General features: G+C 39.8%; 1 protein-coding gene across 2 annotated transcripts in view; it reads left to right on the top strand.

The window, feature by feature from the left end:
- LOC109927266 (multimerin-1) overlaps window positions 1-14779 on the top strand; it is a 54380-nt gene that overhangs the window by 31154 nt on the left and 8447 nt on the right. For both annotated transcript variants that reach the window (XM_020527239.2, XM_048602563.1), the window contains 2 exons: window positions 1859-2032; window positions 6852-8927. In XM_020527239.2, coding sequence (XP_020382828.2) covers window positions 1859-2032; window positions 6852-8927 — 2250 coding nt within the window. The remainder of the gene's footprint in view (window positions 1-1858; window positions 2033-6851; window positions 8928-14779) is intronic.

Raw genomic sequence — 14779 nt, forward strand, 5'->3', positions numbered from 1 at the left:
GTCCCTCCGGAAAGCAGATAAGGGTGGGGAGGGAAAGATGTCTTTGGTGGTGGGGTCGGATTGCAGATGGCGGAAGTGTCGGAGGATGATGCGTTGGATCCGGAGGTTGGTGGGGTGGTACGTGAGGACAAGGGGGATTCTTTATTGGTTTTTATTGCGTGGACGGGGTGTGAGGGATGAGGTGCGGGAGATGTGGGAGACACGGTTGAGGGCGTTCTCGACCACCGAGGAGGGGAAGTTACGGTCCTTGAAAAACGAGGACAGCTGAGATGTACGGGAGTGGAATGCCTCATCCTGGGAGCAGATGCGGCGGAGGCGAAGGAATTGGGAATAGGGGATAGCATTTTTGCAGGAAGGTGGGTGGGAGGAGGAGTATTCTAGGTAGCTGTGGGAGTCGGTGGGCTTGAAATGAATATCGGTTTCTAGGTGGTTGCCCGATATGGATTTCACAAGTTTCAAAATCTCCCCTCCCCCCACCGCATCCCAAAACCAGTCCAGCTCGTCCCTGCCTCCCTAACCTGTTCTTCCTCCCACCTATCTCCTCCTCCCACCTCAAGCCGCACCTCCATCTCCTACCGACCAACCTCATCCCGCCCCCTTGACCTGTCCGTCCTCCCTGGACTGACCTATCCCCTTCCTAACTCCCTACCTACACTCACCTTTCCCGGCTCCATCCCCGCCTCTTCGACCTGTTTGTTTCCTCTCCACCTATCCTCTCCTCTATCCCTCTTCTATCCGCCTCCCACTCTCTCCCTATTTATTTCAAAACCCCCTTCCCCTCCCCCTTTTCTGATGAAGGGTCTAGGTCCGAAACGTCAGCCTCTCTGCTCCTATGATGCTGCTTGGCCTGCTGTGTTCATCCAGCCCTGCACCTTGCTTGTTACATTGATTCAGTTCCAGAGCCTGGGTTTGTACAACCACACATGCTGTATGTTGATAAGGTAGTCAGGGGCAATTTAATTGGGGTGTTTAGGTAGTTAAAGAAGTTGACCAGGAAGACAGAGGGAAGCTCTTTCCTTCTAGAAACACATTCCATGGTGCTGTACATATACATAATCCACAAAAACAGACCCCACATTTTGTTTTGTCTTGACGGAATTATAGTTTTGAGTTTCAAGCTGTCTGTCACTCTGCAAAATCCAATGTTGAAAATCCAAAATTGAACACAGCTCAGTAAATAAATATTATTTTCTCATTGCATCCCACTTTAGAAATTCTCAAATACGCCATTCCTTTTTACCCTCTGTGGATGCTTTGCATATCTCAGGGAGGGAGGTCTTCTCCTCACTGCATTCCATTCCTGTGTTGAAATATTTGAGTTGGGGGGCTGTATAGATAATATATTTTGGTAAGTGGCTTTAAAAAAAATCAATAAAAATAATTAAATCACCTGATAACAGATGCTCCTTCAATTCATCACAACAGGGTCCTAGGAGAATGTTACTGAATTAAAAAGTTAACCAGCTGCTTCCAACTCTTGAGAACCTTCCAATGTTATTGTGATTGACAGTCAGCCCCTTATTCATGGAACCTGAGGGAATACTTCACCTTACAGTACCTTGACATTTAAATCAAGTGCATTAGTAACATTAGGGAAGATATCTGTGCTTTATTAAAGGCTATGTTCGAAACGTAAATTCCACATTGCAGGTGTAGCAGTTTTATTTGCATGGAAGGCAGAAAGCTGAGGAAGAGCTCTTGATCAGGAAAAAGTTTATATATTTTTGTTACAATAAACATAGTGCCTCACAGAGGGAGTAATCCTCCTCCTGCTGTTTCTGTATAATTAGATATTGTCCTCAAAATGTGTGTGTAGTCTTAGAATGTAATGGATATGGCTCATTTTGATGTGTTAAAGCATTAACAGCAAAATTCAATGACAAGCTGTATAATCAGGAAATTAAGCTGAGCTTACTGCGAAAGAAAGTGGAAAACATGTCTGCCAACATGAATGATGTACGAAGTGTGCTGTACTCTCTGGAGGGAAAGCTAAATGAAGATCAAGGGAAAGATCTGCAGTCAACCTCGAAAGGTATGGCAAATGCTTCTGGCCTGCAACCTTTTAAATTGGGCACAGTACGGAACTGGGCAGCAATATAGTTGACTCTTAACAGCCCTCTGAAATGGGCTAGCAAGCCACTCCATTCAAGGTCAATTACAGATGGGAAATAAATGGTGGTCTTGCCAATGATGCCCATGTCCCATGAATGAATAGCAAAAAAATTCAGATCAAGTTCATTGATGCTCAGAATAGATCACACCTCTACTATTGTCTACAATACTGCTAATTGGGGTCATACAGTCAGACATCAAGTTCAGACAATATAGATTTCAGATTCTTTCAAAATTTCAGCTACGCTTCCCAGTATCAGCTGTGGCTCAGTTAGTAGCACTCCCACCTCGGGTTTAGCAGTTCAAGCCCCAGGCCCATGACTTTAACACAAAGTCATGGCTGGACATTCCAGTGCACCTGCTGCATCATGGTGTTGCTGTCATTCAGGTGAGATGATTGAATCTTGTCTGATAGCATTCAGCTGGACTGAAAAGATCACCTGTCTCTAGTGGAGGTGTTGACACTTGTACCTTGGCCGGTATGAATCCTTCACTCAACATCCCAAGAGAAATGAGGCACAATCACTTTTTTTGCCTGTGGGACCTTACTTTGCACTAATAGTCTGCAGTGTTTGCTATAATATAACAGTAATAACTTCAAAAGTGCATCATTGGCTGCAAAGTACTTCTAGACATCCAGAGGCCCTGTAAATGGTCCTATAAATGGAAGTCTTCTCTTTCTTTGATCTTTTTGAATGTGCTGTTCAGATGGCAAAGCTCAAAATGTGTTGTAATTTATGTCCTCAAGTCCAACTTCGAGAAACTGTTGCCATCCACTACTTTATCCTTTCAAATCCCTTCCCCACATCCATCACTTGGATGTCCATCCACAAATAAATGTTAAATGTAAGTCATCCAATGAATCAAATCCAGTGACAAAATTAAGTCAAGCACAATTACGTTCAGAAGAAAAACTCCCAACAATCACAAGGTGAGCCCCAAAGAATATCATTGACTTGAATTGTTAAGCAACTGCTTCCACCTTCCATTATCCCTGGACATAGGTTTCTTATTTGGTTCATTCCAGTAAATATTTCTTTGCCACATTATCCTGAATAGCCAAATCAAATGCACTCACATCTCTATGGCAGATATTTGGACTGTTTTTAAGAATTTCATTCCCAACCCGTCCTGCCTATTTCTGCTTAATTTCCTTGGTGCACTGGTCATCAGTGTGAAAATAGCTGCACTACTGATGACAAAAAGTAGAATCTCCCAGCCTTGGCAATTGCCTCTACCCCCACTGTACCCTTCTTCAGAAGCCAGCTGGAGTGTGAAGGAGCACCTATCGCTCACTAATGTAAGATTTTGTAGTTCATTTAAATTGTAATACTCAAGTCAATTATAATTATAAACTGAGTTTGAGATCCAATCTAAAAATTTCCCAGTCTTGATTAGATAGTTACAAGACTCATTCCAGGTACAAATATGTTTTCACAAGTTTCAGAGAATGTACTAATTTTATCATAACAAGTACAAAATAAATATAACTCAATAAAAGCAGTAGATTTGAGTTGATCCACTTAATGACACCAGATTGTGATACTGTCTGATTGGGCATACATCTCAGGTCCCCTTCTGTTCACTGAAATCTTCCGTCTGTCTTCAGGTTTTCCTCTCTTGTGCATCTAACCACTAAGAATCATCACTTATTAACCCTTGCTAGCCACTGCCCCTGTAAATGATCAAAGACGTTGGAACTCTGATTGGCTTATTATTGCATGGACAGTCAATCTTTGATTAGCTAGCTAGTGTCTGCCCAATTTCTGAATGGCTTCTTTAAAAGTAATGGTCATCTTAATGACATCATTTCCTACTACATCCTCATTCACTCTTTGACATGCCAATTACGTTGTAAGATCATTCCTTTTGGAATAGCTTGTCTCTCCAAGTTTATCACTTCCTTAAATCTTTATCAAAACAAGGATGGCAGCAATAACACATTATGCATCTGTTTAGAGTATCAGTGTCACCTCCCAGTGAGTAACTATCATCCCACATGTCCCAATTTATATGTATTCTTCAAAACCTACAAATATTGTTAATTACAAGATCCATGTGCAACTACATAACTGGTGATGCCTAAAACAAATTAAAGTTAAAAAATATACAAAATGAATATACACATTCTGTTACATTAAGTTTCAACACAAAACCAATTTGTTTTTAAGAATAGCTGTGTCTTTGAATAAAAGTTTTTTTTTACCTCAAAGCATTTTCAAAGTTTACATTAGCTTAAGAGTTAAAACTGAACATTAAATCATAAATTCATGACAATGCTTTTGACCTGGGAAACACAGCTTTCTTCTTTTACGGGGAATGTTTTACAAATAACCACAATTAGACAAAGAATAATTTAGTTCCTCACTTGCTTAATCAAGTTAAAATTATTAATTACTAAAAAGTAACTAAATCCTACTCCAAACTAAGGAGGAAATACAAACAAAATGGCTACTGGACACATCCAGATCCTGATTTTCTTTCTATTGTTTTTGAGATAATACTGTCAGTTCTGATATGAATCTGTTGGTATGATTGAGGAAATTTACCACCATGCCCACTTCCCCTCACCCCTGCCACTCCCATCTGCTTCAAGAATAACCCAAAACTCTCCAAAATGAGCTGGCGGATTTGTCTTCCTCATCCAAGAATGATGCCTGTGTCCTGTTTTGACATGCTTACGCTGACAGCAGACAAATGGTTGTAAATTTTACAGTGGGCTGCAATATTGATGTACACAGCTGTCAGTTTTATTAACCTCACATGGTGCTGTTAACTCATTCATTCTTTTAAGATGTGGTGCACTTAGCTCAGCTGGCCCACACTGCGAATGTATTTTGTCCGTCCCCACAGATTCCTTGAGTCCCCACGCAATCAATGGAAATTGACTAAGCTTTGCAGCTGCAGAAGGTCAAAGGTCTTTTGTTAAATTATGTATCGGTCTCAGTCTGCTCCCAGTACAATAGAGTCCACAGCACCGAGCCTAAATTGCCTCGTTTCATAGTCAGAAAAATTTTGTCACCCAGGGCTCTAAATGGGCTGGGCTATCAAAAGACTTTGGAACAGAAAATTGTTGTCTAATGTTTTCATTGTTTAGTGGATTCCAAAGATAAGCAACTGCTTATCTCATTTGATTTAAGAGGTGTGCAGCACTGTGTTGTAGAGATTTCTCCCTTTCTGTCGAATATGTACTATTCAGAACCAACTGGTTTGTGAATGTGCTGCATGAAATTGGAAAACACAAAATCAAATCTATTTCATCTTCTTGAAACACAATTCCATCCAAGGTGACCTGAGATATATTGGAATAAACACACAATGAGCATGGTCTGTGGGGGGAAGCAGATAAAGTAGAGTTATCAAGGCAGTTGTGGAAGATGGAAATAAGATGGAAACGTATTTGTGGAAATAGGTTCACAATAGGAACAAACAAAGAAAAGTAGAGAGAGTAACATGCAACGGTCATTATCAGAGAATAAAAGAAACAAACAGTTTTTTTTTTATAAAGCAATAATAAAAAAGGCTTTAAACAAGTATTAGAACAAATATTAGTAATTAGGAGAGTTTTGAAAAGTGACAGCAGATGGCAAGATGATGACACTTTGAGGTTGTGCCTATTCAGCTCCAGTCAGATGGTACAATACTATTTAATGAGAATTACTGGAAAAAATAGAGATTTTGTTAGCATCCCCTAAGTATAAGTTACTCCTTCAGGATTTGGTGGGGGTAATGCAAGGATCATCTGATGTGGCAGAAAAAAATCTGAATTTTGAGTCAAATCCTACAAAATGTAAGAATAGCAATAATATGATTGAGAAAATGAGATTTCCAAAGGTATAATTTCTATTTTCCATGTTTTGAAGTTAATAAACCACTTTCCCATGGAAAGAGTTTGGCAAGTGTGTTATTTTTAAATACTCAGCTTTAAAGCAATGTACATTCACACAATTGTTAAAAATAAATATGAGGGTAGCAGAAGGTTAAAGCATTAATTTCTCCAAAGACTGGCTTTTCCTCCAATGTAGTAACTTATTACATGGCAACTATGATACAATGATCTAGATAGTCCATTTTAGTGATGTTAGTTGAGGGATAAATATTCATCAGAAACCAAGATAATTTCCATGCCCTTCAAATAGTGCCATGGGCCTCCTGTATCATCTTCTGAGTTTACCATTTCACCCAAAAAACAGCACCTACGACAATGTAGCACACCTTCAGCACTGTGTTGAAGTGTCAATCAAGATTATGTGCTTAATTCTCTAATGCTCTTCTCAATCCCATTAACCTCTGACTTACAGGTAACCATGCTTCCATTTAACAATGGTTAACATCAATAATCTACCAAGGAGTTATACATAAGGTAGCCCTCTGATCAGGTCAGTTGAGTGATGACAATGGTGCTGTATCCTTGAGATTTCTCCTTGAATTAAAAATGGGGCAATGTGTGTGCTTCTCTGTAATGGTAAAATCTGAATGGACAATTTCTGAAAATCCAGTTTTATTCAGCGGATTATTAAATACAGGGGGAAAAATGAACCATCATCTTTACCGACAAAGGAGGTTTTCCCATTTGAAATTATGACTTACGTTGGTGGGAGGCAATTAACATAATTAAATGAAGTGGATTGGCCTTTCTTGCTTGCAAATGGACACAGTCAAAATGTTACTAATTGTTCTCCCAATGATTTGTCAGAGAAGAATCACTTTTTTAAACTCATTTAATTTCTTTGTTTCAGCAACAAAATCAAAAGGAATTCAGGAGCTGGTAAAAGACCTGGTAACACAACAAATTAGATTGTTTCAAGACAACACACAGCAGATGGTAACTCAACTTTACAAAACAATTTCAGGTTTAACTGAGGAACTTCAAAGCACCAAAGATGCAATCAATCAGTTAAACAGCACCATTTTATCACTATCTGAGAATTCCCAGTCCAAAACATTGAGGCAAAATTATACACCTGTTCTTGAACTCCAAGAGATCAGGAAGGATATGGAAATGCTTAGAACTGATGTAACAGTGGCTTGTAATGGCACATCTCAGGAACTGAATGAAAAGTTCAAATCTCTTCAAGCAGAATTGGAAAAAAAGAACAATAGAATTGATGCTTTCTATGAAAACATGAACCATACATTTTCCCAGGTAAGAGAAACTCAGGAGAGGCTGGATTCCAATCACATATTCCCGGATGCCACCATTTCAGAGGAGGAAGGAGATCAGATGGAGGAAAGCTTCCAAAAGAATTTGCTGAATATCACCAAAAAAGTCAAAATTCAGGGCCACATGATATCCCAGCTGTATGCTGAAGTAAATGTGCACAGGTTACAACTCTTCAATTTAACATATTTAGTTGGTAGCCAGCAGGAAGTGGTGAATGGAACTTGCCAAGAGATGGTTGAAGAATGCAAGAGTAACACAGACCAGTTGGACCAAATGGAGAATAAACTTCATAATTTAAATAAGACATTCACTGATACTTTCACCTTATTAGAGGACTTCTTAGCCTCAATGAATGAGAGAATCAGCATTTTGTCATATGATGTGGAAATTCTTCAATCTGTGAATGAAGGACACGTGCCACTGGATGAAACAGGCACCGCTGGCTATGGTTCTGCGGCCGTTGACAATGGTGACCCTGTCCATGGTGCTGCAAGCCGCGCCTTTGCTGACCGCGGTGTCGCTGTCCATGGTTCTGAAATCGCCGTTCTTATTGAGCGTTTAAACAATCTCAGTTTTACGGTGAACAGCTTGGTTGCATCTATCAACGGTGCAGGAGACGATTCACCGCTCGGAAACCAAAACCAAGCTGGAGATGAATCACTCACCAGCTTTCTAGCTGAATGCCGTTTTGAAATTGAGGATAGTTTGAATGATACAATGATAATTATTAATAATGCTGTTGATTCCATGAGAGATTCTTATTACATCCTGGAAAATAATGTCACAGAACTACGGCAATATGTTTTGGAATTGTATCACAAGAATGTTGAAAAACAGAGTGATGTTTTGAGTGTGGTTCCACAATTAACGGAATTAAATGCATCCTTTATGGCAATGCTGGATGACTTGGTGAGACACCAATATGCTTTGGAAATGATAGGTAGCCTTCAGGATATGAAGGAAAATGAGATGAGTGTACTTCCAAATCTAATGATGATGTCTCAGTTGTTGAATAAAACTGTGGCTACAACTGAAGTTCACCAACAGATGATTCACCATCTGGAGGAAGCTGTCCTTCATTCCCCTCCAGAAACTAAAGACTATGAATCACGAATTCTAGCACTTGAAACACAACTGAGCTCTCTAATGGGGAAGTCCAAATCATCAACAAAAATTAAAACACCCAAAATAACGAAAGGCGAATTCCAGCCTGCACCTCCTAAATATCAGGTGCTGAGCCGCAAAGTGACAGGATTACAGTCCAAATGGATTAACTTGAACAAAAGGCTCTCCCAAATGGAAGAAGTAACTGAGAAAGCCTGGGGATTTTGTCAGAATTTGTCCCTATTGGTAACTCAGGTCAATGCCAGTATTTCGCAGGCTGCACTGCCAGTAGTAAAGCCAAATATCACAGCTCTTCAAGAGGATCTGAGAGACTTCATGCAATCTATCAGTGAGGCCACTGTAGGCATGTATTTCACTAATATGACAGTTTATATGGATAGGACCATTTCTAATGTTGTCAGGAACTTTACAAAGATCCAGAAGCAAATTAAGCAGTTATATAAGAGACCAAGAATCGTTAATAAAGCTAATATTACAACCAATACTGGGAGAAGCCAACGATTCGCTGACAAGGACACCTTTCCAGGTAACTACTATATACTTTAAATGTTATTCTTTCATTTCGGTCATGACTGGTGCTTATGCAGTTATTCAGTTAGAGACAAAAGATATAGATTATTTTGTAATAAAATAAAACAAAGATCTGAAGATGCTGAAGATCTGAAACAAAATCTGAAGTTTCTGGAGAAACTCAGCAAGTCAGGCAGTATCGGTGGATACTGGCAAAAGCAGAATTAAAGATTTGAGTCCAATAACCATTCTTCATAATTCATTGGACCCAAAATGTTAACTCAGCTTTCTCTCCAAAGATGCTGTCAGACCTGCTGAGATTCTGCAGCAATTCCAATTTTTGTTACAGATCATTCTGTGACTGAAATTCAGATTATTGTGTTAATGTATTAGTCAAAATACACAAAAATATACAGAAAGTATGAATGCCACAGGATATTTATCACAGCAGTAATGTAAAGAAAATAGTTAAGTTACAGAAAAACGGTGATATGGCAGGATATTAGGATCTTAAAATTAGGTATGGGCCATTCAGAGGTGATGTCAAGAAGCATGTCTTCACACAAAGGGTATTGGAAAACTGGTGCTGTCCACAAAGTGCTGTTGTGGCTGCAGATTATTGAAAGTGTCAAAACTGAGATTCTTTTAGCCAAGGGCATTAATGGTTATGGCATCAATACCGGTAGATGGTTATAAGACGTTAATTAGCCAAGATCTCGCTGAATGGCAAAACAGACTTGAAGAATTGAATGACATCCAATTAATTCCAGCTGTAGTTAGTTTCATGGTGATATTAAAATGTGATATTAAAATCTTAATGATCCAATGTATGTTTCCTTCCCATTTTTAAAATTGAATTGGGTAGAAATTCAATGTTATTTATTTTCAAATGTATTAAATGGGGTTAAAGACCAATTTAGGGGTAGGAAGTTGCATGCTCAATTTTCCCATGTGCTGGATGCTCACTGCTGAATTTGGCATCACCTTCTTTAGGTAGCAAGAGCCTGAAATATGCATATCTTCCTTTGTAGTATTGAAATGAAACTGTTGTTCTACTTTCTAAATATGTTATAATTAGTTAAAAGTAGCCAGATATTGCATTGCCACAAACTCCAATTATATTTTTAGGTCTGACAATGGCCTGACTAATCATTCTTTGTGGAAGGAAACATATAGGTTTTTTTTTAACTTGCATTGAAGTGAAACTGTATTAAGCAGGTGAGTCTTTTGATTCCACATTCAGTCTGTGGCAGCAGTAAGCCTGGTTGCCATTCTCCTCTGATTGCAGGCTTAGCTTTGGATCTCAAACCTACCAAGGCCCAGAGATGTAGCTGGCTGTCAATTAATTTCTGCACCTGGCTGACACGATGGTGATGACACCTCAAGAACCAATTTAGGATCATGCTTGAATCTTCCCATTCTGGTGCACTTTATTTGAAACTATGCATTGTATTGATCTCTAATAAGTCTATATATTTTAATCAACCTGTTCAGATGTGCTATGACATGCCACTGGAGCAGGTGAGACTTGAAACCTAGAGGCAGGGACACTACCACAGTGCCATGACAGCCCTAAGTATTTTCTTTCAACCTGTTGAACGTAGGCGGAACTTGACACAGACCATCTGACCCTGAGGCAAAGACACTGCCACTGTGCCACAAGATCCTGTTAATCTGGATTTTTTAAATCAACTTGTGCAGAGATATTGTGGCTGGAGAAGATAGGACTTGAACACTACCACTGTACCACAAGCACCCTTCTGTTCATAAAGCTATGCTTTATTTTTCTTCATTTTGGGTGAAGTTCACTGACTCCTGTTCCTTCTGGCATGGAAGAACATGTTCACCCCCTCCCAAAGGCATCTTGCCCAACATAATGGCTCAAAATAAAATAATAATTAACAACTATCCTTCCTCAACAGAGTATCCCAGTCTGTGAATACCTTTTTGGACACAATTAGCGATGCCCTCTATCCCACAAGGTGGAGTGCTTGAGGAAGTTTCTTTCCTGGACCAATGTTTCTTATCTTCTGACAGAAAACCAGATCAAACTTGCTGAAACTCATCCTCCTAGCAAACCAAGATTCTCAATATGCATCAAGACCAGGGCTTTGGAATCTAAGCAGACACATTTCTATCTCATCCAACATCCAATAGTATTCTTTAGTTATCAACCTGCTTTGGTTCTGATTTGTGAATATCTCCATATGACAAAATTCTATCGATCTCAACTTTGATATGTTCAGCTGATCTGCAACATCAACAACATTTTGGAATGGGTTTTCAAAATGTCACTAGCCTTGTTGGCCAAAGAAGGTAATTTTGTAATGTGGCCAAGCAGGTTGATTTTTCAGTCTGTAAATCTTTCTAATACATTTGATTGATAGAGGGAGAGTTTCCTGGAGAAGGCAATAACCAAACCACTGCATTACGTCATCCACAAGCACAGACAAAATTTAATGGAAATCCATGCAGCCCAACCTTTGTCAAGAAGAGCAGGAGCACAGTCAGACAATCAGCAAATGTATTCTGTATTCTCCCCAAGGCAATCAGCTTCTACTGAAGGTGCAGTGGAGGGACCTGTGGTTCTGTAATTAGATCCCAAACTAGACCCCTCCCTCACCACCCATTCCCCCTCCTGCCATGGCCACCAACCCTCCCTTCTAACCCAGGAAGTCAGAACTGAAAGTGTCCAAAAACTTGAGAAGTTGTATTATTGGAGGAGATTATTGGAATGAAGAGGATAAGACCATGGAAGGATTTGAAAATGAGGAAAGAGAAGGGAAACTGGAGTGTTACCAGCCTTATGCCAGTACTTACAGTATACTTCCAGCTGAAGTGTAACAGCAGGAATAACGAGAGGCAAGCTATTTGCGGTAGCAATGTTCCAAGGCTCAATTAGACTTGAAAGAATACTACCAAAATACATGTATAATGATGGGTGAACTCAAACAATTTTCTTTGCAAATAAGTCACAATGAATGACACTTTAAAGACAGACTAGCATTTACATGGTACCTTTCACAATCTGATGAATCACTAAAATGCTTTACAGCATTAAAGCACTCTAGAAATATAATCACCGCTGTAATGTAGAAAATGTGGCAGCCAATTTGTACAAGGCAAGCTCCCACAAACAGAACAGAGACCATCTTTTTAAATGATGTTGGCTAAAATGTAGCCAGGACAGGCAGGATTATTTCTCTTCAGATAGTGTCATGGGATTTTTTTACATCCACCTGAAAGGACAGGCAGGTGCGTGGTTTAATGTCGCATCCAAAAGATGATACATTGTAATGTCAGAAATATTCTGTCTTGCAATATTTGTGTTTCCTTATACTGGTCAGTAAACAGCTGAAACTGAAAGCGTTTCAAAAAACAGCAGTAACTTGCAAAATCCAACACATTCTTCCTTCAAGTGTGTACTGCTTACATAATGAAATCTCCAAATTGAGGAAAACTCCCATTGGTTGCAAGCACAAAAAATCAACCTTAATATCCTTGCATTCAGGCAGAGTCATTCATTTACAGTGCAAACAGCATTAGTGTCAAACAGCAGGCAGTTCCCTTTAAGATAATTTACAGCTAAAAATTGTATTTGCTGTCAGAAAACTGATGGTATTGAAGTGCACTCTGTGACAAATGCCTTAATAGAAGCAATACACATATACTCGCCTGAGCAATAATGATCTCATGGAAAAGTTCCATTTCACCAGCAGTTTGGGGAGAAGGATTCATAAAATAGGTTAGCACAGGAAAAGGAAATTAGATGCAATTATCAGTATCTTTGGTTGAAACAGTTTTGGGGCGATGTGTCCAAGATGCAAAGCACTGAGACTGATATAATACCAGCCCTTATTTACATAGGAGACTAGATAAAAGTTTGTATACGTCATTCTTCTCTCTATGCAAAGCCCTGGGCAGATCACAGTTGGAATCACTGTGGACTGTTCTAGCCACCCCACATTAGGAAGGACATATTGCCCATGGAGGGAGTGCGGTGTATTTTCATCACAATGATGTCTGGATGCCTCCAGTTAAATTAAGAGGAAGCATTGCACAAACTGGGGTTGTGTTCACTGCAATTTTCAAGGTTAAGGGGTGATTTAACCGAAGTTTGCAAGACTTTAATGGCAGCAATTGGTAGATTGGCAGAAACAATTTCAGCAAGATTGGGCATCTCAGAGTGCGGGCAAAATCAATTGTTAATTTTAAAACTGAGACTTATAAAGATTTTGTTATCTAAAGGATGTGGGGCAAATGGGGGTACAAGCTATTAGGTCAAAGATCAGCCATCATTTAATTGAATGGGGGAACAGGCTCAAGAGGCTAAATGACCTCCTCGTGTTTCTATGTTTCTATGAAGACCACAATTTCTGTTTCTCTGGCTGGATGAGATAATGACAAACAAATTGTGTAAAGATAGTAAGAACTGCCAATGCTGGGGTCAGAGATAACACAGTGTGGAGCTGGAGGAACACAGCAGGCCAGGCAGCATCAGAGGAGCAGGAAAGCTGACGTTTTGGGTTGGGACTCTTCTTCAGAAACAAATTGTGTAGTTTCTTTATTGAAAGGAAGAGTAGAAAAGAGTCATTTATTTCCAGTAATGTCAACAACTTGCATCAATATAACACATTTAACAAAGGACCCACAGCAGCATCATTAGGTCAAAATTTACACTGAGTCAACTGAGCAGACTCTGGGATTGGTGACTAAAAACATAAATCCAAGTATTAAATTGAGACTGAAAGGAGCAAAGAGATGTTTGGAAGGAAATTCCAGAGTTCTGAGCCTTAGCAAATGGAAACCTGAAGCTTTGACAGGCACAGAATAAACACAAGACATTTCTACTGCACACAATTGCAAGATATTGGTTGAATGTGCCAATAGTTGTTTACCATCTACAATGTCCAGGAAAGGCTAAAGTGACATTGACTTTCTTCTGATCAAGCATGCAATCAATGCAATGACAATTGGATGTATTCTGCAGAGAGTAGGCAATCTGTTCTACCAGATTACCACCCAAGCAGCAAAGATAAAAATCTATCAAATTGCACTTTCATTTCCCCTCTTGTCTGTCTGACAGCTCTGTTTGCAAATCTTTTTCATGGGGGATGGGTGGGAGTAAAAGAACATTTATCTGCTCTCAGTTCTCCCTATGAGATAGATTGACTGTCATATATCTGCCTTGAAATCACACCTACAGTGTTATTAGAAGCTGGAATTACAATGTTACTGTGTGAAGTTTGTAAAGAACTGGACTTCCTTTGAATCCAGATGTCAGCACACTGATCCATCACAAGAGAGATGCTGAATAACTTCTCAATATTGCAGCAGCCTCACTACTGAAGCCTTGTCAGATTATAATTGTGGTAATAAATTGTGTCACCTGTAACTCTCTCAATGAGAAAAGCAACAGTGGTACACATAGTTTCATTATAGTGTGCTCAGTATTGATCATATCTGTAGCTAGAACTGATCTGTGGAACATAAATACAAAGAATGATATGTTCAGGTGCTAGAGATAGTAGGAACTGCAGATGCTGGCGAATCCGAGACAACAAGGTGCAGGGCTGGATGAACACAGCAGGCCAAGCAGCATCATAGGAGCAGAGAGGCTGACGTTTCGGGCCTAGACCCTTCATCAGAAAAGGGGGAGGGGAAGGGGGTTTTGAAATAAATAGGGAGAGAGTGGGAGGCGGATAGAAGAGGGATAGAGGAGAGGATAGGTGGAGAGGAAACAAACAGGTCGAAGAGGCGGGGATGGGGCCAGGAAAGGTGAGTGTAGGTAGGGAGTTAGGAAGGGGATAGGTCAGTCCAGGGAGGACGGACAGGTCAAGGGGGCGGGATGAGGTTGGTCGGTAGGAG

This window comes from Rhincodon typus, chromosome 1 (assembly GCF_021869965.1).
Source record: "Rhincodon typus isolate 14 chromosome 1, sRhiTyp1.1, whole genome shotgun sequence".
NCBI lineage: Eukaryota > Metazoa > Chordata > Chondrichthyes > Orectolobiformes > Rhincodontidae > Rhincodon > Rhincodon typus.